Source organism: Python bivittatus, unplaced genomic scaffold, assembly GCF_059951505.1.
Source record: "Python bivittatus isolate LINGU-HERP-01145 unplaced genomic scaffold, Pbiv_v1 ctg000080_np1212, whole genome shotgun sequence".
NCBI lineage: Eukaryota > Metazoa > Chordata > Lepidosauria > Squamata > Pythonidae > Python > Python bivittatus.
This window is the reverse complement of record NW_028277035.1, coordinates 1613185-1636118: the sequence shown is the minus strand read 5'-3', so window position 1 is coordinate 1636118 and position 22934 is coordinate 1613185. Positions and strand designations below refer to the sequence as shown.

At 39.4% G+C, this 22934-nt stretch overlaps 1 protein-coding gene and 1 long non-coding RNA gene across 2 annotated transcripts in view; one reads left to right on the top strand and one right to left on the bottom strand.

Moving 5' to 3' along the window:
* Positions 1-22934, top strand: part of LOC148216601 (uncharacterized) — a 58598-nt gene that overhangs the window by 2626 nt on the left and 33038 nt on the right. The gene's annotated exons all lie outside the window — the stretch shown is intronic.
* Positions 30-22791, bottom strand: SLC16A5 (solute carrier family 16 member 5). The gene is made up of 5 exons (XM_007443810.4): positions 22404-22791; positions 16174-16421; positions 8334-8477; positions 6957-7808; positions 30-4683 (listed from the first exon to the last, which is right to left on the bottom strand). Exons 2-5 carry the CDS (start codon positions 16412-16414, stop codon positions 4442-4444), a joined length of 1479 nt encoding a protein of 492 aa, XP_007443872.1. The 5' UTR covers positions 16415-16421; positions 22404-22791; the 3' UTR covers positions 30-4441.

The window sequence follows — 22934 nt, the reverse complement described above, 5'->3', positions numbered from 1 at the left end:
CCTTAGGTATCTCCCAACTTTCATAGTTTTAATTTATTGAATAATGAAGAGCACTAAAAATACCATGAGACCATTAGTTTCTTCTGGGACCAGACAAGTTAGTATTCCTATCCTCAGTGAAGAAAATAAAAGAGCCCATTTCTGACAGGGTCAAAATAACAGATATGACTGACAAGCAAGGAAATATAGAAGTCTTAGAAGGGTTTGAGTATTGGTTTGACCCATTCCAGTAAAAGCTGTATCTTACCAGCCTCTGCTTTCCCAGAGATATGATTATCAACTTTTGTTTGAAATTTCAATGGAAATTATAGAAACGCACCATAACCTATATATTAGTGATCATATGCAAAACTGAAACAGAGTCTTCAAAAATCTTTATATATATATATGCTTTATTCAAAAATAATAGAAAAAAGCAGACTTGGACCCTTTTCAAATGGTATGTTCTGAGAAAAGAAATAACAAGATGTTTCTTAATCCTGAAACAAGCACAATGGCTGTTTGTTACATTTCAAAAGCTTGTCTGCTGATACACTTTAGTGCTTTCAAGTTCGCAAATGTTACTGAGTGCATTTGACTTACACAGATATTTGAAAGGCTTCCCATAAGATTTCCAGTAAATTTATTATCTAGTAATAAATTGACCACAATCCTGAAACTAAGACATTGCAAATTACTTTAAGACAGAAGTCTATCTAGGGGTCATTTTCTGCTCCAAATCCATCTAACCTGCTTGCCTGCCTATCGGTAACTTACACCTTTCAAAAGAAAGGCTCTATTCATTGGATGAGGGGCATTTAATATTGAATAACTTTTATTACTAAATTCATTCTTGCATTAGATTTTGTGGGTATTTCGTTTTGTATAATGTAAGAAACCTAGGAGGTTAGACTAAAGTTTACCTAGTGTAATTTTCCGTTTCCAATACACTGGCCAGCCAGATGACCCCAAAACATCTTTAAAAAATGGGCATAAAGATAGCAGTGACCCCTTACTGCTACCAATCTGGTAGTTGGAAGTATACTTAAAATTTCCACTTAGTGTTATCGACAATAGGTCAAAGTATCCCTCATGAATTTGTCAAACTCTAATCTTTTTTAATAGTAATTTTATTAAAAATTACAGTTAAAAAGATAAAAAGAAAAGAATAAAAAGAAAATAGTGCAGAAAAGAAAAAAGAAAAAGAAAAATAGTATAGTAAAGCAAAAGAAAAATATATAAAGAAATGACTTCCCCTTTCATCACAAGTATAAACAATCTTAGTAACTTATTACCTTCTCTTAAAATATAACAAATGATCTCTACTTCCCATATCCCATCTCTTGTCTATAAACAAATCCTTAAAGCCTCATCATTCAGTCCTGATCAGCAAAAGTCCATTAAGGGTTACCAGAGATAACAACATATCTATTTTAACCTTGATCAAATAAACCAACTTTAAATTCCTTCCTTTTACTTTTAACAATCTTGATCTTTAGTCCTTTCAAATCATGTCCTAGAACTTGATTTCTTTTCATTTTTTCTTTGTCCCTTCTCACGAAATCCTTCAGAAATTTAACAGATCTCTTTTATAGATCCAATGTTATAAAGTTATCCAAGACACTCTTTTGGTTTGCCAGTTGCACATCCCTTTCAATTATTAAGGCATCAGCCAATTTCATTTGTATATCCAGTGTAACATCTTTTTCCATATCACTCTTGCAGTCTGTCATTTTCAAATCTACTTTCACATCAGTTTCAATCTTGTCTGGTAAAACTTGTTCCTCTTCTATAATATCTTTTAAACACAGTCTATCTATAGAGGCACACACTTTTAAAATTAACTTCTGGGTCCATTGTTCAAAAATATCCTTCAATAAGTCCAATGTTAAAATATTTTGTTCCATTCTGTATTAGTAAGTCAAATTTAAGTGTTCTTCTTCTTTAATTATAATCTTTAGTTCTTTCTGGTTCCCTCTAGTATCCAACCTTCAAAGTCTCATCCTATGTTTTTTAAAGAAAATTCAAAACAAAAGCATTTTCCCATAGGAAGGATTCTTATAATTAATTACAAAATCTTATTTCTAATCCAGCTGGACCCTTAGTCTGTTTGTAACTTTCCAAAATCAAAGTTCTAATCACCCTTTTGCTGTTTATTCCAAAAGGAAAAAAAATAAAGTCCTTAAACTTGTATTTAAAATTTATTTCATTAAGGATTGAAGGAAACTCACCCGGTGCTGTAAAACTTGTCAGTCCAAAGGTTCCTAATAGCTGACAAGCAATTTCTGAAAGTGATTAGAAAAGGAAGCATGCGAACCCAGTGTCCTTTCAAAGGCACCGACTGCAGTTTGAGCAAGATGGCTATTACATCATTTCCCAGAGCTCTAAACCTGCTGGGGAGCACTGTCTTGTGGTCTCCTTGCAAGGAATAACTGTATGGAATACTTGTGGGCAATCTCAAGTCCTCTCCTTGTCTGGAGAGGAATTATGAAGAGCTGGTCTACTTGCTGGCTCTTCATTCTTCTGCGGTTGCTGGCTCTGCCATTTCTTCCCTGGAAACCCCAATTTGTCAAACTCCAACCTTGTTAGCAGCCTTTTAATAATGGAACTGTGCTTAAGATTGAAAACATATTTTGTCTGTCCTATGCAGATATATTTTTATATTTAAGTTATCTTTTCCACTTTCAACCATGTGTTAACTACATTCACAGATAATCACATACAAAAGAGTCTCAAGATTTTCACTGTATCATATTGAAAAAACATCCAATCTTCAAAAGTTTAGAGATATGGCTTTCATTGTAGGGTTTTCCAAGCCATGTTTGTGGCCATGCATCTGCATGTTCAACTTCACTCATCCAGCTCTGGTAAATTCCTTTTCTCCTCCTCCCCACATCCCCCTGACAGTTCTTCGAAGCACAAAGTAATCTTAATGATAAATTAATTTTAATGCTTCAGGACTTCAAGATGCTTTGGGCCAATCCTGCATTCCTGTCATCTCAATTCATATAGGTTAGTATCAACTTTAGGTTGATCAGTAGGGCTGTGACTTCCTTCTTACTTCATTTCAACATCACTCTTTTGAAACTGTATGTCTTAAAGTGCTTGAGTTCCTAGGCAGAATTCTCTTTCATTAAAAACCACTTTGGACTTCACAAGGCTTAAATAAGGTGAATGTTTACAGAGAGATTAGAACTGGAACAGCAGAATGTGAAATGAAAGTCTGAACTGTCAAAAGCAAGCAACCAGCCTGGACTGAAACATATTCACGTTCCAATATAAATACTGCTATTTTAAAGAAACTAGGCAAAGCAGATCAAGTTCAGAATAAAATAATCCCTTTAAGAAACATATTTCAGAGATGTACCATCCTCTTAATAGTATAGTTTTGTTGAGAATTTCAGTCCAGAACAGAGATGGTCTTGATTTCGACCTATTGCTTTAGAGAAGCAGCATTTCTCGACCTAATTTTCCTTTAAACCTACAAGATGACCTTTTTACTCATATACATATTATTATCTATGTATAGAGTTGATTCTATAGAGACTATGGAAGCCTACTATAGCTCACTAAAGACAAGAACATAGATGACTGTACTGGCCTTTTGAAAGTGATATGGTCTACCAGTCCCAAGAACTATTCTTGGAAAAATAAAATGACTATCTCAGCTTATGGTCATGACACTTTCTTTGCAGCAACATATATTCCAAGAGGAAGAAAAGAAATTTAAGACACTGTTGGTTAATGTATAGGCACTTTGGAGCTATCCACTTTTACTCTAAGTTGCAGTTTCAGTGTTGAGACTTTGTCTCCACAAAAAGGCCTTGAAATGCAGAAAAGATTCACTTTGGTTACAGCAGTGCATATAAATCCACTCAGGCTGCTTTAAGTGGCATGATATATTCCTCTAGAAAATGCCCTCAAATTATAAAACAGGGATGAACAATTCTGCTTAACATTCAAGAAACTAGCAGTAAAGATCAATAAATAAGAATTCTGGACCTATGCTTGGAGAGAAGTCAGCCAATTGACTTCATACAAGCTTAACTACAACAAATTGGCCTCTCCAAAACCAAATGTCCTGTATAAGCAATATTATGCTGGGTTTGCTTTTTTTTTTTTTAGAGAACAAGGTAGTTCATAACCCAAAGGGTGAATGTCCTATTTTTACTAAGAGTCTGTAAAAAAACCTGATAACAACAATTGTTATGCTTCAAGTAATATCAGATGCTGTCATAAGACTTGCATCCTATACATTTTGTTTAAAGTGCTCCATAGGTGGCTTTGGGTTTATATCTTCTCATCTGGATAATTTCTCTAGAAATCTGAACCCAACCCAGTTGAGACCATTATAGCAGGAAGGAGGTCAGCACACAAAAAAAGGCACTTCTCTCTGTGTCGTGTCCCTTCCCCCCCCTTTTGCATTTTCACATAATACAATATTCCTCCAGCTCCTTTGCATTCAGATGCTTGTTATATAGATTACTTCAGGAGGACCATTCTTCATAGGCCCAAATTCAGTTGGCACTTCTATGTATTTTCCCTTGGAGGGATCTTCAGGTGGTGGCTTATTAATTTCTTTCAATTTGTTCTTGGCCTCCATTGTGCAAAAGCTAAGTCCCATGAAGAGAGCAGCTGACACCATGAAGAAGCTGGAAGCATAGAAGACATAACTAAAGTGTCCTGTAACATCCACAAGAAGACCTGAAACAGAAAAGATACATGACTGAGAAAAGCATACGCAGACAAGGCATATACTATATGGAGATCAAATGTAGATTCAGGATATTTGAATACTCAGCCACCAATGGATCAATACCTAAAACGGTCTATGAAGTCTGGTCTAGAGCTAGCACAACCCATGAAGTCAGTAACTGGCTTCCTACATTTGGCAGAGGAGTATCAACAAGGATAAGAAATTTAATATAACTGTTGACCCAGAATCATTGTGATACTAATTACCTTTGCTTTCCTCTACTTTCAAATTTTGCCACCCCTAACTCTTATACCATCAGTATTAGCTGACAGCATACAAAGTTTCTGCAACTGCCACCTAGTTTTGTCTTGAGCTGATCAATTATTGTGTCCCATTTAAACAAATAAGTCAACTTATTAACTCTCTGTTATAAATATAATTCTTCAACAATATTCCACAGCAATCCACATCCCACATCTGTTCTAAGAGAAAATCACATCTGCTTCTTATCTGAAGCAGATCCCAGATCCCTTTAGATGTTTGTTTGGCCCTTGCAGGTAATTGAATACTGTACTTGCTTTCCATCATTTCCAGTATATTTTAATAAAAGCACGTCATCATTTGCTAAGTATACAGTCAACTGTATTTTAAGAATGAAAAAAAATGGCTTGCTACATATGGATTTAAAATTCTGCTTTCCAAAAGTCTTTAGATATTGAAATTGCCTGGACATCAAAAAAAGTGTTTCTTAGTGTCCACTAATGAAATACAAGAAGCATCAAAATCTATTCTAGAGGGTTTGTATAGACTCCTAATGGGCATTGGAGTTAGTTCAAGTAGGAAGAATTGGTGAAAATCACCTGCTGCTTCTGTTAACAGATGCTCTAAAGAGAATCAAAACTCTTTGGATCCAACTGATTAATTATACGCAATGGACTGATGGATCTCAGAAAAGTCTTTAAATGATATAAAATATTTATTCATCTCAAATTTAAACATGTTTCAAAGATATTTAACTTAAACTCCCAAATGTGTTTAAGAGTTAATCTGTACAGGTAGAAAGGAAAAGAATGTATTTCATTTGTTTTCTTTAATTTTTATCTCTGCCTATTAATACATAATTCTTGTGTAAGAATTATAATATATTTGTAAGTATCAGCATACTCCCCAGGGAGAAAGACTCACTTGTGAGTAAAAATGCTTAAGATTTCGCCACTACAAATTTTCAAAAACGGATGTTATATTGGTCTTTAGAAGATTTTTTTGGTGAGCCAAAGAATACAGTTGCACCCATTTTAGGGAGGGAGGGAGGGAAAGAGAAGACTTGTATTGCAGTTGATATTTGATGATTTATTCCACTGCAATCAGAATATTTTTATTTTTGCATTCAAAATATGCTATGTCAATTCCAAGAGTTAAAGCAATCTTTTATAACTCATATGCATATGATTCTCTTGTTTTTGTTGAAACAGTGGATATTCACCAGAGAGCCATGGCTAATTGAGACTCCCTGGAATATTGATTGAGGATACATCATCTTGTTAAAATTCACCTGTTTCCTATAGCAAACACCCATATATATGCATCAAATCTGACTTGATATAAGGTGATATATTAATTACTTATGCCTACATTTTAGCTAAAATGTATCCTAGTCTCTCTTGAGAAAGCAAGCAACTGAGATCAGAGAAGTAGCAAAGAGGGGATTTAACTCTTTTTCCTGCCTGTATTTCCATGCCAGTTTGAGGCTTATTTTTCTCACATCTGTCTGCCAAACCTGGATTACTGTGGGATTTAGATTATTTGGCAACATCTGAAAGATGGATAATGAGATTTACTGGAGTAGAATTTGGCTATGGCAAGGATTAGGGAGAATAAGAAGATAGGTATCACAGCTAAAAGCAAAAGAAGATAAATTAAAGGCTAGATTGTCTATCAAGGAAAGTTATTTGCAAATTGCTGGGTTGCTACTCCTACATAATCCCTTGTTTTTTATGCTGACTGCTGTAGTCTTAAATCTCTAAAACCTTAATACTTGCCATTTTAGAGCTGTAGTAATCATTCTGCAGAGAATTGTATCACAAATGCTAAAAGGAGCATGGAACCAAGAGACATGGTGGGCTCCCTTTCACTGGATGTGTTCCAAGCGGAGGCTAGACAGCCATCTGATTGGGATTTGATGGTATAAATGATCTCTTAAATGCTATGATACTATGAATTCTGATTACATGCAATATCTATATCAACAATACCTCTGGGCCCAAATCCTTACACCTCTTACCTGCAAGAGGAGGTCCAATAAGAATGGTGATACTTTCCAAGATGGTGAAAAGACCCAGGGCACTGGAGAATCTGTCCATTTCCACCACTTCCATTAACACTTGGAAGAGAAGTGCACCGATGACACTCATGGAGACACTATAGACCAGGCAGTAGAGGACAAGAATACTGTACTCAGCTGAAGCAGCACAGATGAGGTTACTGAGGCCATTGAGCATCACAGCTGAGCTAAAGAGGTAGATCCTCCTGCCAGTGAAGACACTAAGGCCTGAGAGAAGGCCTGCCATTGGGCGCATAAATATATTGATGAACCCGATAATGGAAATGAGGAGAGCTGCTTTCTGCTCCTCCACTCCATTCAAGATGGCATAGGGCACCAAGTAAACGAGGGGCAGCACAAAACCCATCACCATCCAGGTAACTCCGAGGGTATAGATTTGGTAGCCTTTGTTCTTGCAGAAGATATCAAAAGCTAGGTACTTCTTCAGGGTCTGGAAACATGCAGTATATCTTGACTGACATTGTTCTTTATGATGCAAAGTGTTACCATTAGGCAGGTGTACTCCTTCAGTTGACTGTTCAGAACAAGATTTCAAGGAAAGGGCAGGCAGCTTGACTGGGACTGGCCTCATCACAGCCCCACACACACAGCAGTTCAACAGCACTCCCCCAAAGATTAGAAATGTGTTTCTCCAGCCCATCTCATCAAGCAGATACTGGGAAATCAGCGGCCACAGTGTAAGGCCAAGGGAGACACCTGTGGAGGCCAGGGCATTGGCTAGTGCTCGCCGTTGTATAAAATAGTAACCAAGTACTGTGACTCCTGCTTGGAAGCTAAAAGATGATCCTAGGCCTTTAAATAAAGAAAAACGAAATAATATGAATCTGCAGTGATGACATTTGTTTTATTCATGTCTGTGTGTGCATGTTTATATTGTCAGAATTCACCTAGCACATGTGCTGAAAGTATATTAAATGAATTATTTCAGGGTACACTTAGAACAAAAGTAGGATATCAACAGGTATTCTTAATCTACATTACTTAATAATAATTCCAAAAAGAACATATCTAGCCAACTTACTGAAAGACTCTTACCCCACATCCTATTAAAAACTCTATTCCCCTGATGAAATTTGAAATAGCAACCATGGATAATACAAGCTAGTATTAGTATCACTGCATTGCAGATAACTGAGATGAGCTTTTTTAACGTTACTGAGGCTACTGAGATAGAATCTGAATCAGCATCACAATACATATGTATAGTATCTATCACCATTTGCAACTTGGATTCATGTTATGTAGGCGTACAAACTCTGAAAACGAACCAAGCAGGAAATTGTAGAAGCCATCCCATTGTGCATTTACTGTACTCACCAGTGATGAATCCAGCTGTTATGTAAAGCTCGCTAAGAGACTTGGAGAAAGCACTGGCAACCATGCCCACTCCGCTGAGGAGGCCTCCTAGCATGACTGTTATCCTGCAGCCAAATCGCTCCACCAAAATGCTACAAAGAGGACCTGAATAGTGAAACATTGCAGAAAAGTGCCCTGATGATTTTACCTAGTCGGGTAATAAAATGTCTGCAGTCAAACAACCAAGTTCAGAAAGCACCAAGGACTCCAAAGTGAACATTAAAGTACAAATTTCAGATTCAAATTCAGAAGTACTGTGACCAGCAGAGTCAAATAATTTTGTTAGATATATATCCCATTTCTATGGGAATCTCCCTTCATTTTATCTCTGCAACAACAACAACCTGGGAGGTAGGTTGGGCTGAGAAAGTATAACTAGTTACCCAATGAGTTTCCATAGTGAAAGACAAGCTGAAACCTGGTCTTCCCAATCCTTGTCCAACATCTCTACATTATGCTCTCTGCTCCTCCCTGTACAATTGCTGCTGCTGCCGCTGACATAGTCAAAGCTACATTACATAAACATGGAGTTGTGAAGGAAGATAAAGTAATCCTGCATTTGAAAAAACAAAAGTATCCCATACAGACTATTGGCATGACTATTCTCATTCCATGTTTGGCCTACCTGAATGTTAATGGCATTTAGGAATCTGAACTTGAAGAACGGTGTGGATGCCAGTTTCAGAAGCAGTTCAGAAGATGAATGGCTCCCATGTTTAAAAAAAAAAAAAATCTCTGAGAGATGTGAATATGATCTCAATCTGAGTATTTTGTGGCAAACAAGGAACAAGGTCAGCATAACTGACATAAGGAGTATTCAAGTCTGTAAATACTTCAGATGAAGCAGGAAATTAATATGAATAAAGACACTGTTTAACAGGAATGTAAAACTAAGAGAAATGTGCTCCTGAGATTGAGAAGAAGCTATAAACACTAGGTTGCTGTATAGAAATTCTTACTACTAATATTTACTATTGGATAATTTATTACTAATATAATCAAGCTGTGAACTACCTAGTCATGTTTACAGCAGCATACATAGATGTCATAGTTTATTTTCTTTACAAGTATCCCAAGGATTTTTTTTTTTCATGGAGAAATAGTTTATCTACATTCAATTTTCCTTCTGGGTGTGATTGGCTTAGGAAATTACCACCAGCAAGTAGGAGGGGTGAATGGGAAGTGAAGTGTAACAATAATAATTTGTAATAAGCTGGAATGGCTGCTTTTTGTACCCTTGTTCTTTTTTGAGTGAATGAGGTGTCCTTCTCTGAGAAAAGAGCTGTCATTCCAGTTGCCATCTCATCAGCTGCCAGCGTGAGGCCTTGCCCTGCTCAAGCATGTGTGACAGTAGAGCTCAACCCTCTTTGCCTAGGCAGCCTTCTTGGATTCCCTCCATTTCACCAGACAAGGCTGCACTTGAATTATTGCTTTATGGAAAGGATAGAATTTTGCATGTCTGAGGCTGCAGATTTGCTCTCTGCTTTAAACCTGTATTTTCTTAGGCACATTCTCAGGTCAGCCAGTTTTTACATTAGAAAATTTGGGGGGCATAGTTGCCTACAGGGGGGTCAAGATGGCAGCCACAACCATGCAAGACACCCCTGATAGCCAGCACTACTCTGAGCTTTGACATTTAGATGAGAGGCTCCAAGACCACAGAAGTTCAGATCCTTTTGTCTTCCTGTTGCATCAGATTGGAGAGAGCAGGAAATGCCCTATACCTGTAAAGTTTCTGGAGTGGACAATAATTGTTTCCCTTCTCAAGTGCTTCTTAAAGATGCATGAACTCTCTCAAACAAATGCTGGCAACTTTTAATATATGCAGATTAAATCTCAAATGTCCTCCTCATTTATAGTGCTACAGGTAGACTTGCCTTGAAGACAGCTGGGTCAGATTTTATTTTCCACGAGGTGGAGGTAGATGTGGTCATACAGTGTGGAGGATTCTCCTATACCCCCTTGTCCTTTCTATCTTGTCAATCTCAAAAAGTTGTCAACTCAGCTGTAGGCCTTACTTGGGGCAAATCAAAGTCAGCCTGTTTATTCCTGTGTGTCCTTGAGAACAACATGATGGTGAATTTCCTAATTGGTCATGTTTCCCCATCAGTGGTGTGGTTGGTCAGTTCAGCCCAAGGTGACACCCTGCTCCTTCCCCCTACTTTCATGTTGTTTATAGAGTGAGCACAAGGAAGAGAAACAGCCAGGCATATACAGTAATTAATAAAAACTCAACAGAACAAAGAAGGGTGAATGTTCTAGGGAAGGGTTGGTTTTTTTCACTCTTGATCACAAGAAGCTTGATCCTGAACTTTGAAAGTGCTGGGACAGATTATACATTCATAAAAATGTATTTATTGTTCATTGTTACCCTACTCATCCTCCAAGAGGCTCATAGATGGTTCTGCTTCCCTTGCCTCCTTTATTTTTAAAATAAACCTGTGGATAGGAATGGCTGAGAGGCAGTGACTGTTCCAAAATCACCCAGGAAGCATTATCACAGTGTAAGCCCAGGTCTTCTTGAAACATTTCTATACTGCCACAACTTTTTGTGATTCAAGGAGATGTACAGAAGCCAAAAGTACAAATGCAGTAAGAAATCACAAAGGCAATTCAGATCCATCATCCATCCCAAATACATCAAAATAGGATAGATTTTACTGGTTTTGCAAAACACAAACCAAATTGAGGCTCCCCTTACCTTAGGGGGAAAGCTTTCTATAATGTAACCCCCAGAAGGGGAGCCTCCAGGCCCTCACCCATGTAACTTCACACAAAATGGGGATCTGAAGGTTGCACTCCCCATAGCCAGGTCCCAGCATAGGCCATCAGTCAGGGAGACCAAAGCGGTTTCTGCCCAGATCTGAATCCAGAATAAAAATGGTTCAAATAATCCATTTCTTCTAGAGTTTTCTGTAGCTGAAATCACCTTTTCCAAAACCTTCTGAGAAAACAAGCGCTGAAGATTGGGTGAAAGTTGTCGAAAACTGAGATACTGTCCTTTCAGATGGTCCTTTCAGAAAGGGTCCTTTCTGACTCATTTGAGGCAGGCAGTTATTCCCCCACTCTCAAAGAGGCAACGATCCAAGTTACTTTTTCATATTTAAGACATTTAAAATGTAGAAATGTTAAATGTTTCTCTAATATGATTATGACTTGAGAAGAACAATTATGTACTCCTCTCCTGATGCAGATAATGACAAAATTAATATAAGTTGTTCAGCATTCACTATCAATATGCTTGCTGTTTAACCTAGGGTTGTCATGGCACAAGAGCTAACCAATGCTTCATTCTGGCTAGCTGGCAATCCTAGATTAACATGGTCAATATACTTTTCTTAAGCAGTATTACATTTTAGTCAGTCTTTTAGGTCAACTGTGTTGCTCTCTGAATCCCCAGAATATAGGATTTTTTTCTGATACACCTCTCTATTTTTTACTATTAAATGTTAAAGGGTCATGAGACTGTCTCTTTAGATTATTGTTTAGAAAAATCTAAGAATCATGTTTTCCCCTGCACAACTTAGCATTATCCAGTTGCATGATTAATCAGTGTGGAGCTTAAATATCTCTTCCTCCTTCTCAATAGTTTATATAATCAAGTCAGTCATGTGAGCTCTGGAGGCACATGTACGAGACAAGATGTATTGACTGCAAGTTAGGGGTCAGCCAAAGGCAAGGCTGATCCACTGTGATTCAAACCCTTAGAAAGTCTGGACCTTTAAGGTTGATGGTTGATATTCAGATCCTGTTTCTCCATTATACTGCTGCTTAATAACAATAATAAATAATAATTTAAATGTATTTGCTGCCCGACTCCCAGTGACTCCGGGCAGTTTCTACTTAGAAAACTTCCTTCCTTTTGTTTGTTTGTCTGTACATCTTTCTTTTTTTTAATCCATTCAATCGTGTCCAATTCTCGGAGACTGCCTGACAAGTCCCTGCGGTTTTCTTGGCACAGTTTTTCAGAAGTGAGTTGTCCTTCTCTTCTTCCTAGTGCTGAGAGAGAGTGACTGGCCCAAGGTCACCCAGCTGGCTTTGTGCCTAAGCGGGACTAGGACTCACAGTCTCCCAGTTTCTAGCCTGATGCCTTAACCACTGCACCAAACTGGTTCTCTATCTGTCCATCTTACTAAGCTGCAAAAGAGAGTCTGGATAGCTGTAGAATTTCCAGAAGTTCATGATAAAAGGAGGGTGACATTTGGGATATTGGTGGATTTCAAGATAAACCATCAGATGTTAGTTTTGGAGTGACAGGCATAGGCCTACTCCCCGGAAGCTTATAACCTGTCCAAATAAACAGAGAGAACATGAAAGCCAGGAGAGACAGAGGAATCAGGAGAAGGAGTCTAAGACAGAAAATCAGGGGGCTACTGCCACACCTGTACCTGTAAAAATGCATAGGATGGGTTGGAGGAAGATCCACAGGATTACCTAGCTCTGTTTGGGCACAGGGTTGGCCAAAAAGAAGTTTTGTGTGGTGGAGATTTCATACAGATTTTACCATCTGTACCCCATTCAGTTAAGTCAGTGTTGTGCAAACTTGGCCACTTTAAGATGAGTGGCTGGCTGGGGAATTCTGGGAGTTGAAATCCACTCATCTTAAAGTGGCCAAGTTTGCACAACACTGACTTAAGTAAAGCTGCCATAAATATTAATGTTTGATATTTGAATATTGTTTATAGATCAGGCATATACAGATTAAAGTAAAGGGGCAGATTCATCAAGAATACTGCGTGGTGCTTTCTGGCAGTGGGCAATGAACTATACCTGTCAATAAAAACAGCTCACATTGTACTATTAGAATTCCTGACAATTGTTTAATAACGATATAATACATGCATTATATAAGACCAAGCAAAGCCTATTATGGGGTATAGAATAATTGACAAAAGAAATCATGACCAAATGAAGTTTCTCAACTAAATTTCCCAACTCAATAGAGAACATAATCCTTTCCTTGCTAGTACAACAACACCAGAGATTAAAGATCTGACGCAATATTATTATCACAGGCCCACTTATAAAAGAGATAATAGCCAGGTGTACCTGGTACCTCAGGGAATGCTAAGCTAATGAAATCTTTCAGGTGTGCAAAATACACTGCTGCAATATTCAGGATCCAACCAGCCTTTAAGACAATTACAAGCATAGGAATAAAGCTTAAGTGCTACAAACTCTATCTTTATTTTTTTTGTTTTTTTAAAATTTTATTGTAATTTGTTTGATTGTTGTGAGCCACCCAGAGTCATTGAGAGTTGGACAGCGTACATGTAGTAGTAGTAGTAGTAGTAGTAGTAATAATAATAATAATAATAATAATAATAATAATAATAATAATGGCACCTTAGGTGCAATCCCAAAACAGCTGGAGCACCACTTGAAAACCATTAGCCTTGACAAAATCACCATCAGTCAATTGCAATAGGCAGCTTTACTTGGAAACGATACCTTTAACAGCATCAAACAACATCATCTGCCTATCCCAGGTCCTTGGGAAGGACTTGATAGGTGGATAAAAATCCAAATCCAGTCTAAATATCTGGCTGACTGTGTGACCAACCACAATAATATTAAGCTACAAACAAGAACTGCAATTGACCATCTACATTCTAGCAAGTCTACTGCTTTTCTGATGTGTGCTAATATGCATCTCATTCGGTTCATCCCTGTAGCAGGCAGGGCATCCATTTTGATGCAACTGAAGTTCCATTCTTGCCTTTCTCCATCCTGTCTTCTCCCTAGTCTTGATGCTGCTAGCACTGCTGAGACAATGATCATTTTTTCCAACTCCACACTCTCAATAAAAATGCAAAAAAAAAAAAAAAAAAATTGAAAGTTAACCTACACTTATCCATATTTTCTCTTTTCTGAAGTTATTTTAAATAATTTCTCAGTGCTTGCAGCAAAGAGCTAGAACTGTGGAACAACTGGTCCATGGACCACTGGTAGTCTGTCCAGTGGTCCAGTGGGGAGGAAGATCTATTAAGCATATTAAAAATGGTTTTCCTACATGGTGCTTTGCAAAAGCTTTTGATGTCAGTGTTGTGGTTTATGTAAAGGAAAAGGCTGGAAGCTGCTGGATTACAACTAAAGTTATTTTTGTATAAATCTGGATATCAGTTGGACTTTAAATACATTTAATTTCTACAAAGAATAATGATCTTTAATCTCTTATTACAGAACTCCATTTAGTTAAGTTCATGAATTCCTCCCTCCACCCCCAGCAAATAAAAATACAAAAGAATATTTTCCAACCTACGAGTTAAGTTTTATATCTAACCACTTTGAGGTAGTGTAAGGCCTTTCCGCTGACTTGCCTTAGCGTTTTCTCCTCAGCAACCTTGGAGAATAAATTTCTTAATTTGGGAGACTGGATCTGCCCTTGTGGCTCAGAGGATGTTCTACCGTCACATCTTCTATTGTATTGCTCATTCTATTAAGGTATTTGTCTCTTTCATATCACTCTGTTTTTGACTGACAAACCAGATGTATCTTATTGTCAGATAAATGTTACTCAGTCTGGACTCATTTCAGATGCAAGTAGTGTTTTCCCTCTTATGACACAGAAGTCCCCAAGTGGACAATCTAGGATGCATAGAAAAAGAGCTTTGGGACAATACAGTCAAGCTTGGTTCTGTTCAATTGGCCCAATAGGTCTGCTGTGGCACAACAGCAGAGCACAGCACTGTTCTGGGTGTACATTAAGGGCAGGCTGTGGGAACCACACAATTTAAATTGATATGGTTTTCTCCCACCTCTAATACAGGAGAAAAATTCAGCAAAATGGTTGTGTGGATGACCCCTTAATGTGGCCCATTTTTGTGCTGCAGCTGGTTGTGTCCACCAACTGATTCTTCAAATTAGGTTAGTGATTTAGGCTCTGAGTATTATCTGGATCTTGCCAATGGATTTTTGTGCCAATGTTTTTTTTTCTTGCTTTGTTTCTAATTTTGGATTGGTCAATGACTGTAATAAAGATTTGACTGATACAAAAAAAATGCTCAGATTATTTCAGTTGGCTTAATACTCTCCCTATTACCTCAAGGGCATATGAGGGATGGTATCTGTTGGCTGAAACTCTCAGTACTCCTCTCCCAGGCTCAGAGCACAGAGTGGCCTTGAAAAGAAAGCCAATACATTTATTTTGTTTGAAACAACTTTAAAGAGAGAAGGAGAGAGAGAGAGATAAAGAGAGAGAGATGACTGAGAAAGTATGTGTGTATGTATGTGTGTGTGATTTGCCACTGCCTTTTTCTTAGGGCTGAGAGAGAGTGACTGGCCCAAATTCACCCAGCTGACTTTGTGCCTAAGGTGGGACTAGAACTCACAGTCTAGTTTCTGGTGCCTTAATCTCTACATCAAACTGGGTCTCAAATACATGATAGAATATGCACATATCAACACAGTTAGTATGAACTCATCATTCTTAGCTTTCTGACCTTACCTTACTTGAAAAAGCAGCAATTACCATATGGAACTCAATCAGAACCCACTAATGTATCTAGGAAATCCTTTTGATTGTTCATGAGATTGTAGATGTCAGATAGAAACAAAGTGGTTTTGGGGGGAAGAGGAAGATACTATTGGAGATTAGGGAGGAAGATACTTCTGTGTCTAGAAGTAGAACCATATTAGAAGGCTTGAACAGAAAAAATTCCATTGGTAGATCTCTTTAGTAGAACATTATTTGCTAGTTAGCAATTCATCTTCTTGTGCTATTTTCATGAGATTTTCTATGGACCATTAATCACCTTAGATGACTTTTAAGGAAGGTTATGAATAAAAATAAAATACTCACCACCTGCATGGAGGACAGCTGTCATGATGGAGGGGAACCATGATGTCTCACTATTGGTAGCTTGGAAATCATGCTGCAGATCCTTGAAGAAGACTCCAACACAGGAAGGAAAACCCAGTGTTAGACCTTGAACCAGTACTGTGGCTATTAAGACCATCCAAGCCCATCCTCGATCCTGGTCTTTGGAGACCCTAGGGGCTGCCTCTCCTTCTTGGGCCATCTTTGCAAGGTGCTTTTTCATAGAACACCTAATTGGAAGACAGCAGGCAAATGAAGAGAGAAACCACAGTTGGATCAGTGCAAAGGTGACAGCAATGGAGCTACTGACCTATAGTTCATGCAGAATGTTCAGTTTCTCTAGAGAGCTTCCCAGTCTTACTCACAACCTCTTGGAACTACAAGCAGCCTATTTGGCAGGCTTTTATTTTTTTTATTGGTTTTTTTTGTCACAAGATGTAGGTATTGGGTTAGGCATACCTCCAGTGGCAAAAAAGCATTACTTAATACTCTGTCCTCACTACTTTTCCCTTTCACCTGCTTTTGGCCCATGGAGTCTCCTCGCTGTCTCAGCTGAATATCATAAATGTTTTGTATCAGGAAAAGGCAAAGCTTGTAAATCTCAATTATTTGTTTTTCACAACCAGACTTGTAATCAGTGTTCTTGCACAAGTTCTGCTGCTTGTGTCTGTAATTTCAGGTGTTTGGATAGCAGGTTTTAAATTTCAAATCCCTTCTACTATGCCATTATGCATTTTAAGGACATATTCACACATGCATCCATTATCCCGTACCATTGATATAATATCTGTAGGGGTTAGAAGGTTTTATTGATACCTTCTATTACTTATCTATTAAAAAAATATAAGAGAAACCCCTTCCCAATGTTTTTTGGTGCTACTTGTGAAGGTATCTTAAGAGAGACTTAAGGTTTCATGAAGGCCACGCATAACTTGGCAGGCTATGGGAGTTCATAAGTGCAAAGCACCACGAGTTTCCCTAGAAATGCCACACATTTTATGTGCAATAGAGACAAAGAAATAATAAGCTAGAATAAATGATATATTTATTCTGCAGGGAGAAATATGTAGGGCTATCACTTTACCCAGCCACAAACGGCCAAGAAAAGCAAGCCCACACGTATTTTGGTGCTCTTTGTCAGGGTTATACCGGTCCACTTGAAAAATGCCATGCACTTCCTCAGAACTTTTCCTAACAGAGAAAATAATTAGGAAGTAATCCACAGTTCTAAGAACAATCTCAGTACTTCTTCCTCCACATTTCTTTCTCAAACAAGATAAATTAGCCTATGTGATTCTCTTATAGGCATTTCTTTGTTTTGTTATTTATTTACTTAAGGAATTGATTTTTTTATCCAACTTTTCAGAGTAGGAATCAACCGTTTTTTAAAAAACGGTTGATTATATAAGAAAACAGTCCCTGCTCACAGGCTTGCTACTTCAAAAATCTGACACAAAGAGGGGGGTGGGGGAACCAGGGAGGGAAGACCAGCAAGCTTTAATATTCTTTCTTAGAAATAAATAATAATTCTGGCATAATTAAGCTGGACAGGGAATGGAGAAGCCTGATGGAGGCCGGCGTGGCATAGGTTTGACAATGTGACCCTTTTCCCATCTCAGGTTCCTTTGCTGCAGCCTGCGGCAAATGCCACGGCCACCACGCCAGATGGGGTGGGAATCCACAATCTGCACTCAGTGCCCTTCCTGTTAGGCGACTAAGGCTAATGGGGGAAATGCCGGCAGCAGTTGGTTTTCGAGCCCCCGAAATCCCACTGGAAGCAGCAGTAGTGCATGTGTATCTTTTAACTGACCTGGATCTGGAAGAGAATTACATTAGGAAAGACTGTGCTGATCCTAGACATTCTCAGACACTGCATATAAGAAGCTCAAATGACCTGCCCACACCCTAGTCCAGCCTGGAAGTAAAATTAAGATCACATAAATAAATTGAAGATAGAAACAGTCCTATTCCAAATTTGCTACTTGAAATGTGTATTCCTTATTGCTTCATAATAAGAGGAATGCTGAACAAAGGATAGGGAACGGTAGGATCCAACCAGTTCCAATGTGAGGGCCAAAAGCAACTCTTCTGAATCTGTACAGTGTGCAACAAATCACTTTCCACTCCAGATTAAATTGTTGTAAATTGTTGGAGAACATGTGCTCTGGGCTCCGCCATGAAAGGTATTTGTGCAACTGGTTTATTAGGCACCCTTTGCAATCACAACCTAGAATTCTATACAGAACGGAGGAATCATAATAGGCACAGGAGAATCTCTTTCATTATTACAGGAATGGATCATAATGGCAGTAGGGCAGTCCATTTCAGTAGCATAGTCATACTTAGCAGACTGATCCTAAATAATTCTGGTTATTTTATAAACATCCTAGATGCATGCAAGAACACAAATGCATAAGCAGTGACCTATGAGTTTTACAATACATTAGCAGGAAGATTAATATATGAGGTTTTTTTTATTTAGGTAGTTTATTTGGGAAATACTCAGGTGTTCTATTAATGAGGAATAAAGACTATTCCCTTTAACCAGACTTGGACTATAGTCTGGTGCTTGCTTACAAACAACCTCCAATATAAACCACTAGCAACAGCAGTGAGTTACTGGCACAAGCACTGTATCCAGACTCTGTAACCAAGCTCAAGATACTGCTCCTCTCTCTGCTCTCGCAATACCACTATGATCCTTATAATGTCACTGACAAGATCAGGAGTTCATGTATCTGTTCATCTTCCGTAAGATATATGCCAACAAGGCCATTCAGTACTCTACATAAGACAAAGGAGACCGTATCTAGACAATGGTTGAAACCCTCAGTCTGTAGATATATGCAGTAGCCAGACCTGTTTTTTGTAGACCTCAGAGCCTATCTACTCACAGATTGGATTGAACCAAAAAAAAATATATGTATATACACAAAGTGTACTAAGTCATTTCACATATTTATTTTAGAAGCTGAGCAGAGTTGGCCTTGATTAGTACTTCTAGGGCTGTTTTCTAGCCTAGGAAATTAAAAAAAAAATACCCCAGAAGAAAGTACAAAAGGCAAACCACATCCATTACAGAAAACTACATGGATGCAATCACCAGGAATGGATGTAATCTTCCCCAGCCCCCTCCCCACCATCCCGAAATCATTCTTATATATAGCTGTGGGATAATTATCACATTGCCTAGCCACCTATGGCTGCTCAATATATATATATATATATGAAGTGTGACACTAGGCCACAAAAAAGTTGCCTGTTCTGCTCAACCCAAAAAGATAACCAAACATAAATCTGACATCAGAAAGGGTGATATTAAGAAATCAGTTGGGGAACATTTCTTTCTCTACGCCAGGACATACTGTGACCCACCTTAAAGAGTCCATTCTTGACCAAACTTCAAAGGGAGATTTGAGCAAGAAACCACTAAATCAACTTTAAGATATGTGGACTTCAACTCCCAGAGTTCCCCAGGCAGCATGGTTGGCTGGGGAACTGTGGAAGTTGAAGTCCACATATGTTAAAGTTGCTAAGGTTGAGAAACACTGCACTAAATTAACCTGGAAAACTTTAGTTGTGACTCCAGCATCTTGAAATGGGATAAAGGTTTCTTATCACCATTTCATGCACTCGTAAGCTCACCCACTGCTGCCAGGAAGTTTTTACTATCAGCAGCTAGTGTTTTAAGAATGGCCATATAAACACACTTCCTGCATTTTATCACTTCTTACTCACCCCACCTGCAAGCACATGCCCACATATTTAAAGCTCAGGCTAGCATCTCAGGCAACTTATGTAATGAACTATGATTTGCAAAAAATGTGGCCTCAGAATGCACTTGTTATGACTAAAGCACTACAAGAGCCAGGGCTGGCCCTTCAATGAGGCCCAGTGAAACAGCTGCTCCAGCCTGTAGTCCAGCACAGATAGAACTGGGGCCCCTCTGCTCCCACCTGCAGCCCCCCTGAATTATTACCACAAAGGTGATTCATTGTGCCCAGAGGGGCACGTTATGCTGAAGACACCCCATGAGGCGTCTGTGGCATTTGCCTGCACAGGCAGCTGCTACGGCCACTATACCATCATTAGCGCTCTGAGGACCCCCCCTCAGAATGATCTTTATAGGCTGGCTGGAAGGCAAGCGTTGGCTCTGCGGCTGCTGCCAACACAGGTGGGCCTCTTGGGAAGCCCACCTTACTTTCTTCTGCAGCAGCTCTTTCAAAAGGTTACTGCCCTGTGCATATTTCTTCCTTCTTGCTTTACAGCTGGAGTTTTCTTACCCATGCTAACTTTATATAACTCACATGAAGTTTTCAAAATACTATGTAGGAAAATCCATCAGGCACTTCCAAAGTGTTCTGACAGCAGCTAATACAAAAAATTGCCATTGCATAGCTCTGAGTAGAATTGTAACTGGCTTTCCATACTATCTAGAAATATTGTGCATTTTCTGAATATACATTCCACCATATCCTATCCATTTTGTAGCCCTTATCCAACTTTTTAAAGGAGTATCATTTTGACATACTGTAGGCACTGATTTATTGGACAACCATTTCTATCCTATCACAGCTGATGCTCTTTGCAGTAAGGGCAAATTTTATCACCTCATTTAAACAACAGAACACCCTTTTTAAAATAGTGCTAATAGAATACTGTCTGGCTTCTTTTATTATGTTGTCATTAGTATATAAAACACCACTTAAATGATTTTTTTTTTACAAACACCCTTATAATGCAAACATTTAAACGAATACTTTTTGGTCATGTTCATTAGCTATCTTATTACAGGAAAACAAAATAACGAGAAATATTTTTTCACCTTTGTAAAATTTGTGTGTTATATTATAGATGTATATAAGTATAATGCTATAACACTCATTTACCTGGTGTTTAATTGTTCCTTTAATATTTTAAGAAAGCACACACTGTTTTAATACCACAAAAAGTTGCTGATAACCAAGAGAGAAAAGTGATGGTACCTACAAAGGATAATATTGAATATGCACAGAACAATGACAGATTCCTCTGTCTGACATTAAAAAAGCTTCTTTTAAAAAGTCAAGATAATAACTCAAAGGGCATCTAACCTTCTGGAGGCTGTATTACTTTTCATTCTTAAAAAAAACCAAAAACCTAGAACTTCCCACAGTAAAAAAAGAAAAACAGAGGCAAAAATATGCTGAAAAAACAAATGAGGATTTTCAGTGGATTTCCTGAGTGCATAAAATTGTGCAATAATTGGTGGATGATTTCACAAGCCTTCATTTGGAAGCACTTAGTATTACAGATATCTGCCCTGTGAAAGCTTACATGATGATCCTGTAAGGCAGGGGTTTTCAAACTTTTTCAGGCTGTGGAAGCAGTTAAGGGAAAAAAATCCCGGAATCCCTGAGCCAGAGACAAAGTTTGAGCCAGAGAATACCGACTGCATGCAAGTGAATGTCCCCCCCCCCCAATCTTTCATGGAATCCCATCAGTTCTCCTGGGACTCTAGGATTCTAGGAAGGCAGCTTGAAAAACCCTGCTATAAGGTATATTTGGCGAGCTAGTCAGTTCAGGGCTGAAGGGAGAGTCAGGTGCACAGATCTCTCAGCAACTCTCCCCATTTCGCAAGTCAACTGCCTCTCCGGGAAGCAAAAACGGTGCTAGCTTCCTGTTGGAACAGAGATCTGTGCTGCCTTCAGCTTTCCGGGGATAAAATGGCAATCACGACTCCTATTTGGTCTGGATCTTTGCACGTTGGTTTTCAGAGGGGCCATGATGGAAATAGGCCTGTTTTAGCACAGAGGTGAGCGCCCTTCTCTTCAGACCACGCGGTCAGGGGTTAAGGCTGGTCCAGTCACAGTCCAACTACCTCTGGGGAATTCCCGTCTCCGTCCTAAGCGACGGCCCTAGCGGATCGGCCAACCCGCCTCCGAGGAGAGACTAGCTAGGTTTCAGGCCGGGTCCCGGGAGACAGTATTGCGGGAGACAGCTCCTTTCTCGCGTGGAAACAGGAAGCTCAAGCACCGCCGCCTGCCCTGCGAGAAGAAAGAGAAGCCTGCTGTCCCAGGCGCGCGCTGGTCCTCCGGCTCCACTGCTGGGGGAGCGAAAAGGGAAGGGCGCGGCGCGGGGATGGTCTTAGCTTTAAGATTCCGCGGCCCCCCTCCGAAAATCTCGCCGAAGCGACCCGGGCTCAGGATCCCAGCCGATGGGCTGCCTCTTACCTGCTCCGCCAGGCCAAGGGGAGGCGTGCGGGGCTGACGGCTGCCTCCCTGGCAGGGGGTCCCCGGGGCGCCTTCCTTTCCCTTCTCCCGCTCCTCTTCCCAGCTGGGCCGCCGGGGCGAAGCTTTTAACTCTCGCCGCCTTGACTGCCGCCAGCGGCGGCGGCGGCGGCGGAGGAGGAGGAGACTCGCGCTTGGAGAGCACGGATTATCTCTGGTAGCTCGATCAGCCCGGGATGACAGAGGTCAAACGAGGAGCCACGGTGCGGCTCCCGAGGTGTCTTGTTTGTCGAAGGGGAGGGGAGGGTTGACACCGTTTCCCGGAGATCGCGTGATCAAGGAGCAAAGGTGTCCTTGGATACCTTGACTTGGCTCATTTTTGATCATGATATGTCAGTGATCTGTTTTACTATTTTCAAGGTCTTAGTTCTCACTGGGGTCATAAATGTGTGGGTGCTGCACGTTATTGTTCAGGCTCCAGGTGGGTCTCAGGTGGGTATGTTGGTTGCATTTTTCTGCTGAGACATCTGTCAC

Coding starts and splice junctions, on each gene's coding strand:
- SLC16A5 (XM_007443810.4), bottom strand. CDS start 16,414: ATGAAAAAGCACCTTGCAAAGATGGCCCAAGAAGGAGAGGCAGCCCCT. Junction 8,478..16,173: donor AGCTGTCCTCCATGCAGGTG/GTGAGTATTTTA, acceptor TTCACTATTCAG/GTCCTCTTTGTAGCATTTTG. Junction 4,684..6,956: donor TATTGGACCTCCTCTTGCAG/GTAAGAGGTGTA, acceptor TTTCTGTTTCAG/GTCTTCTTGTGGATGTTACA.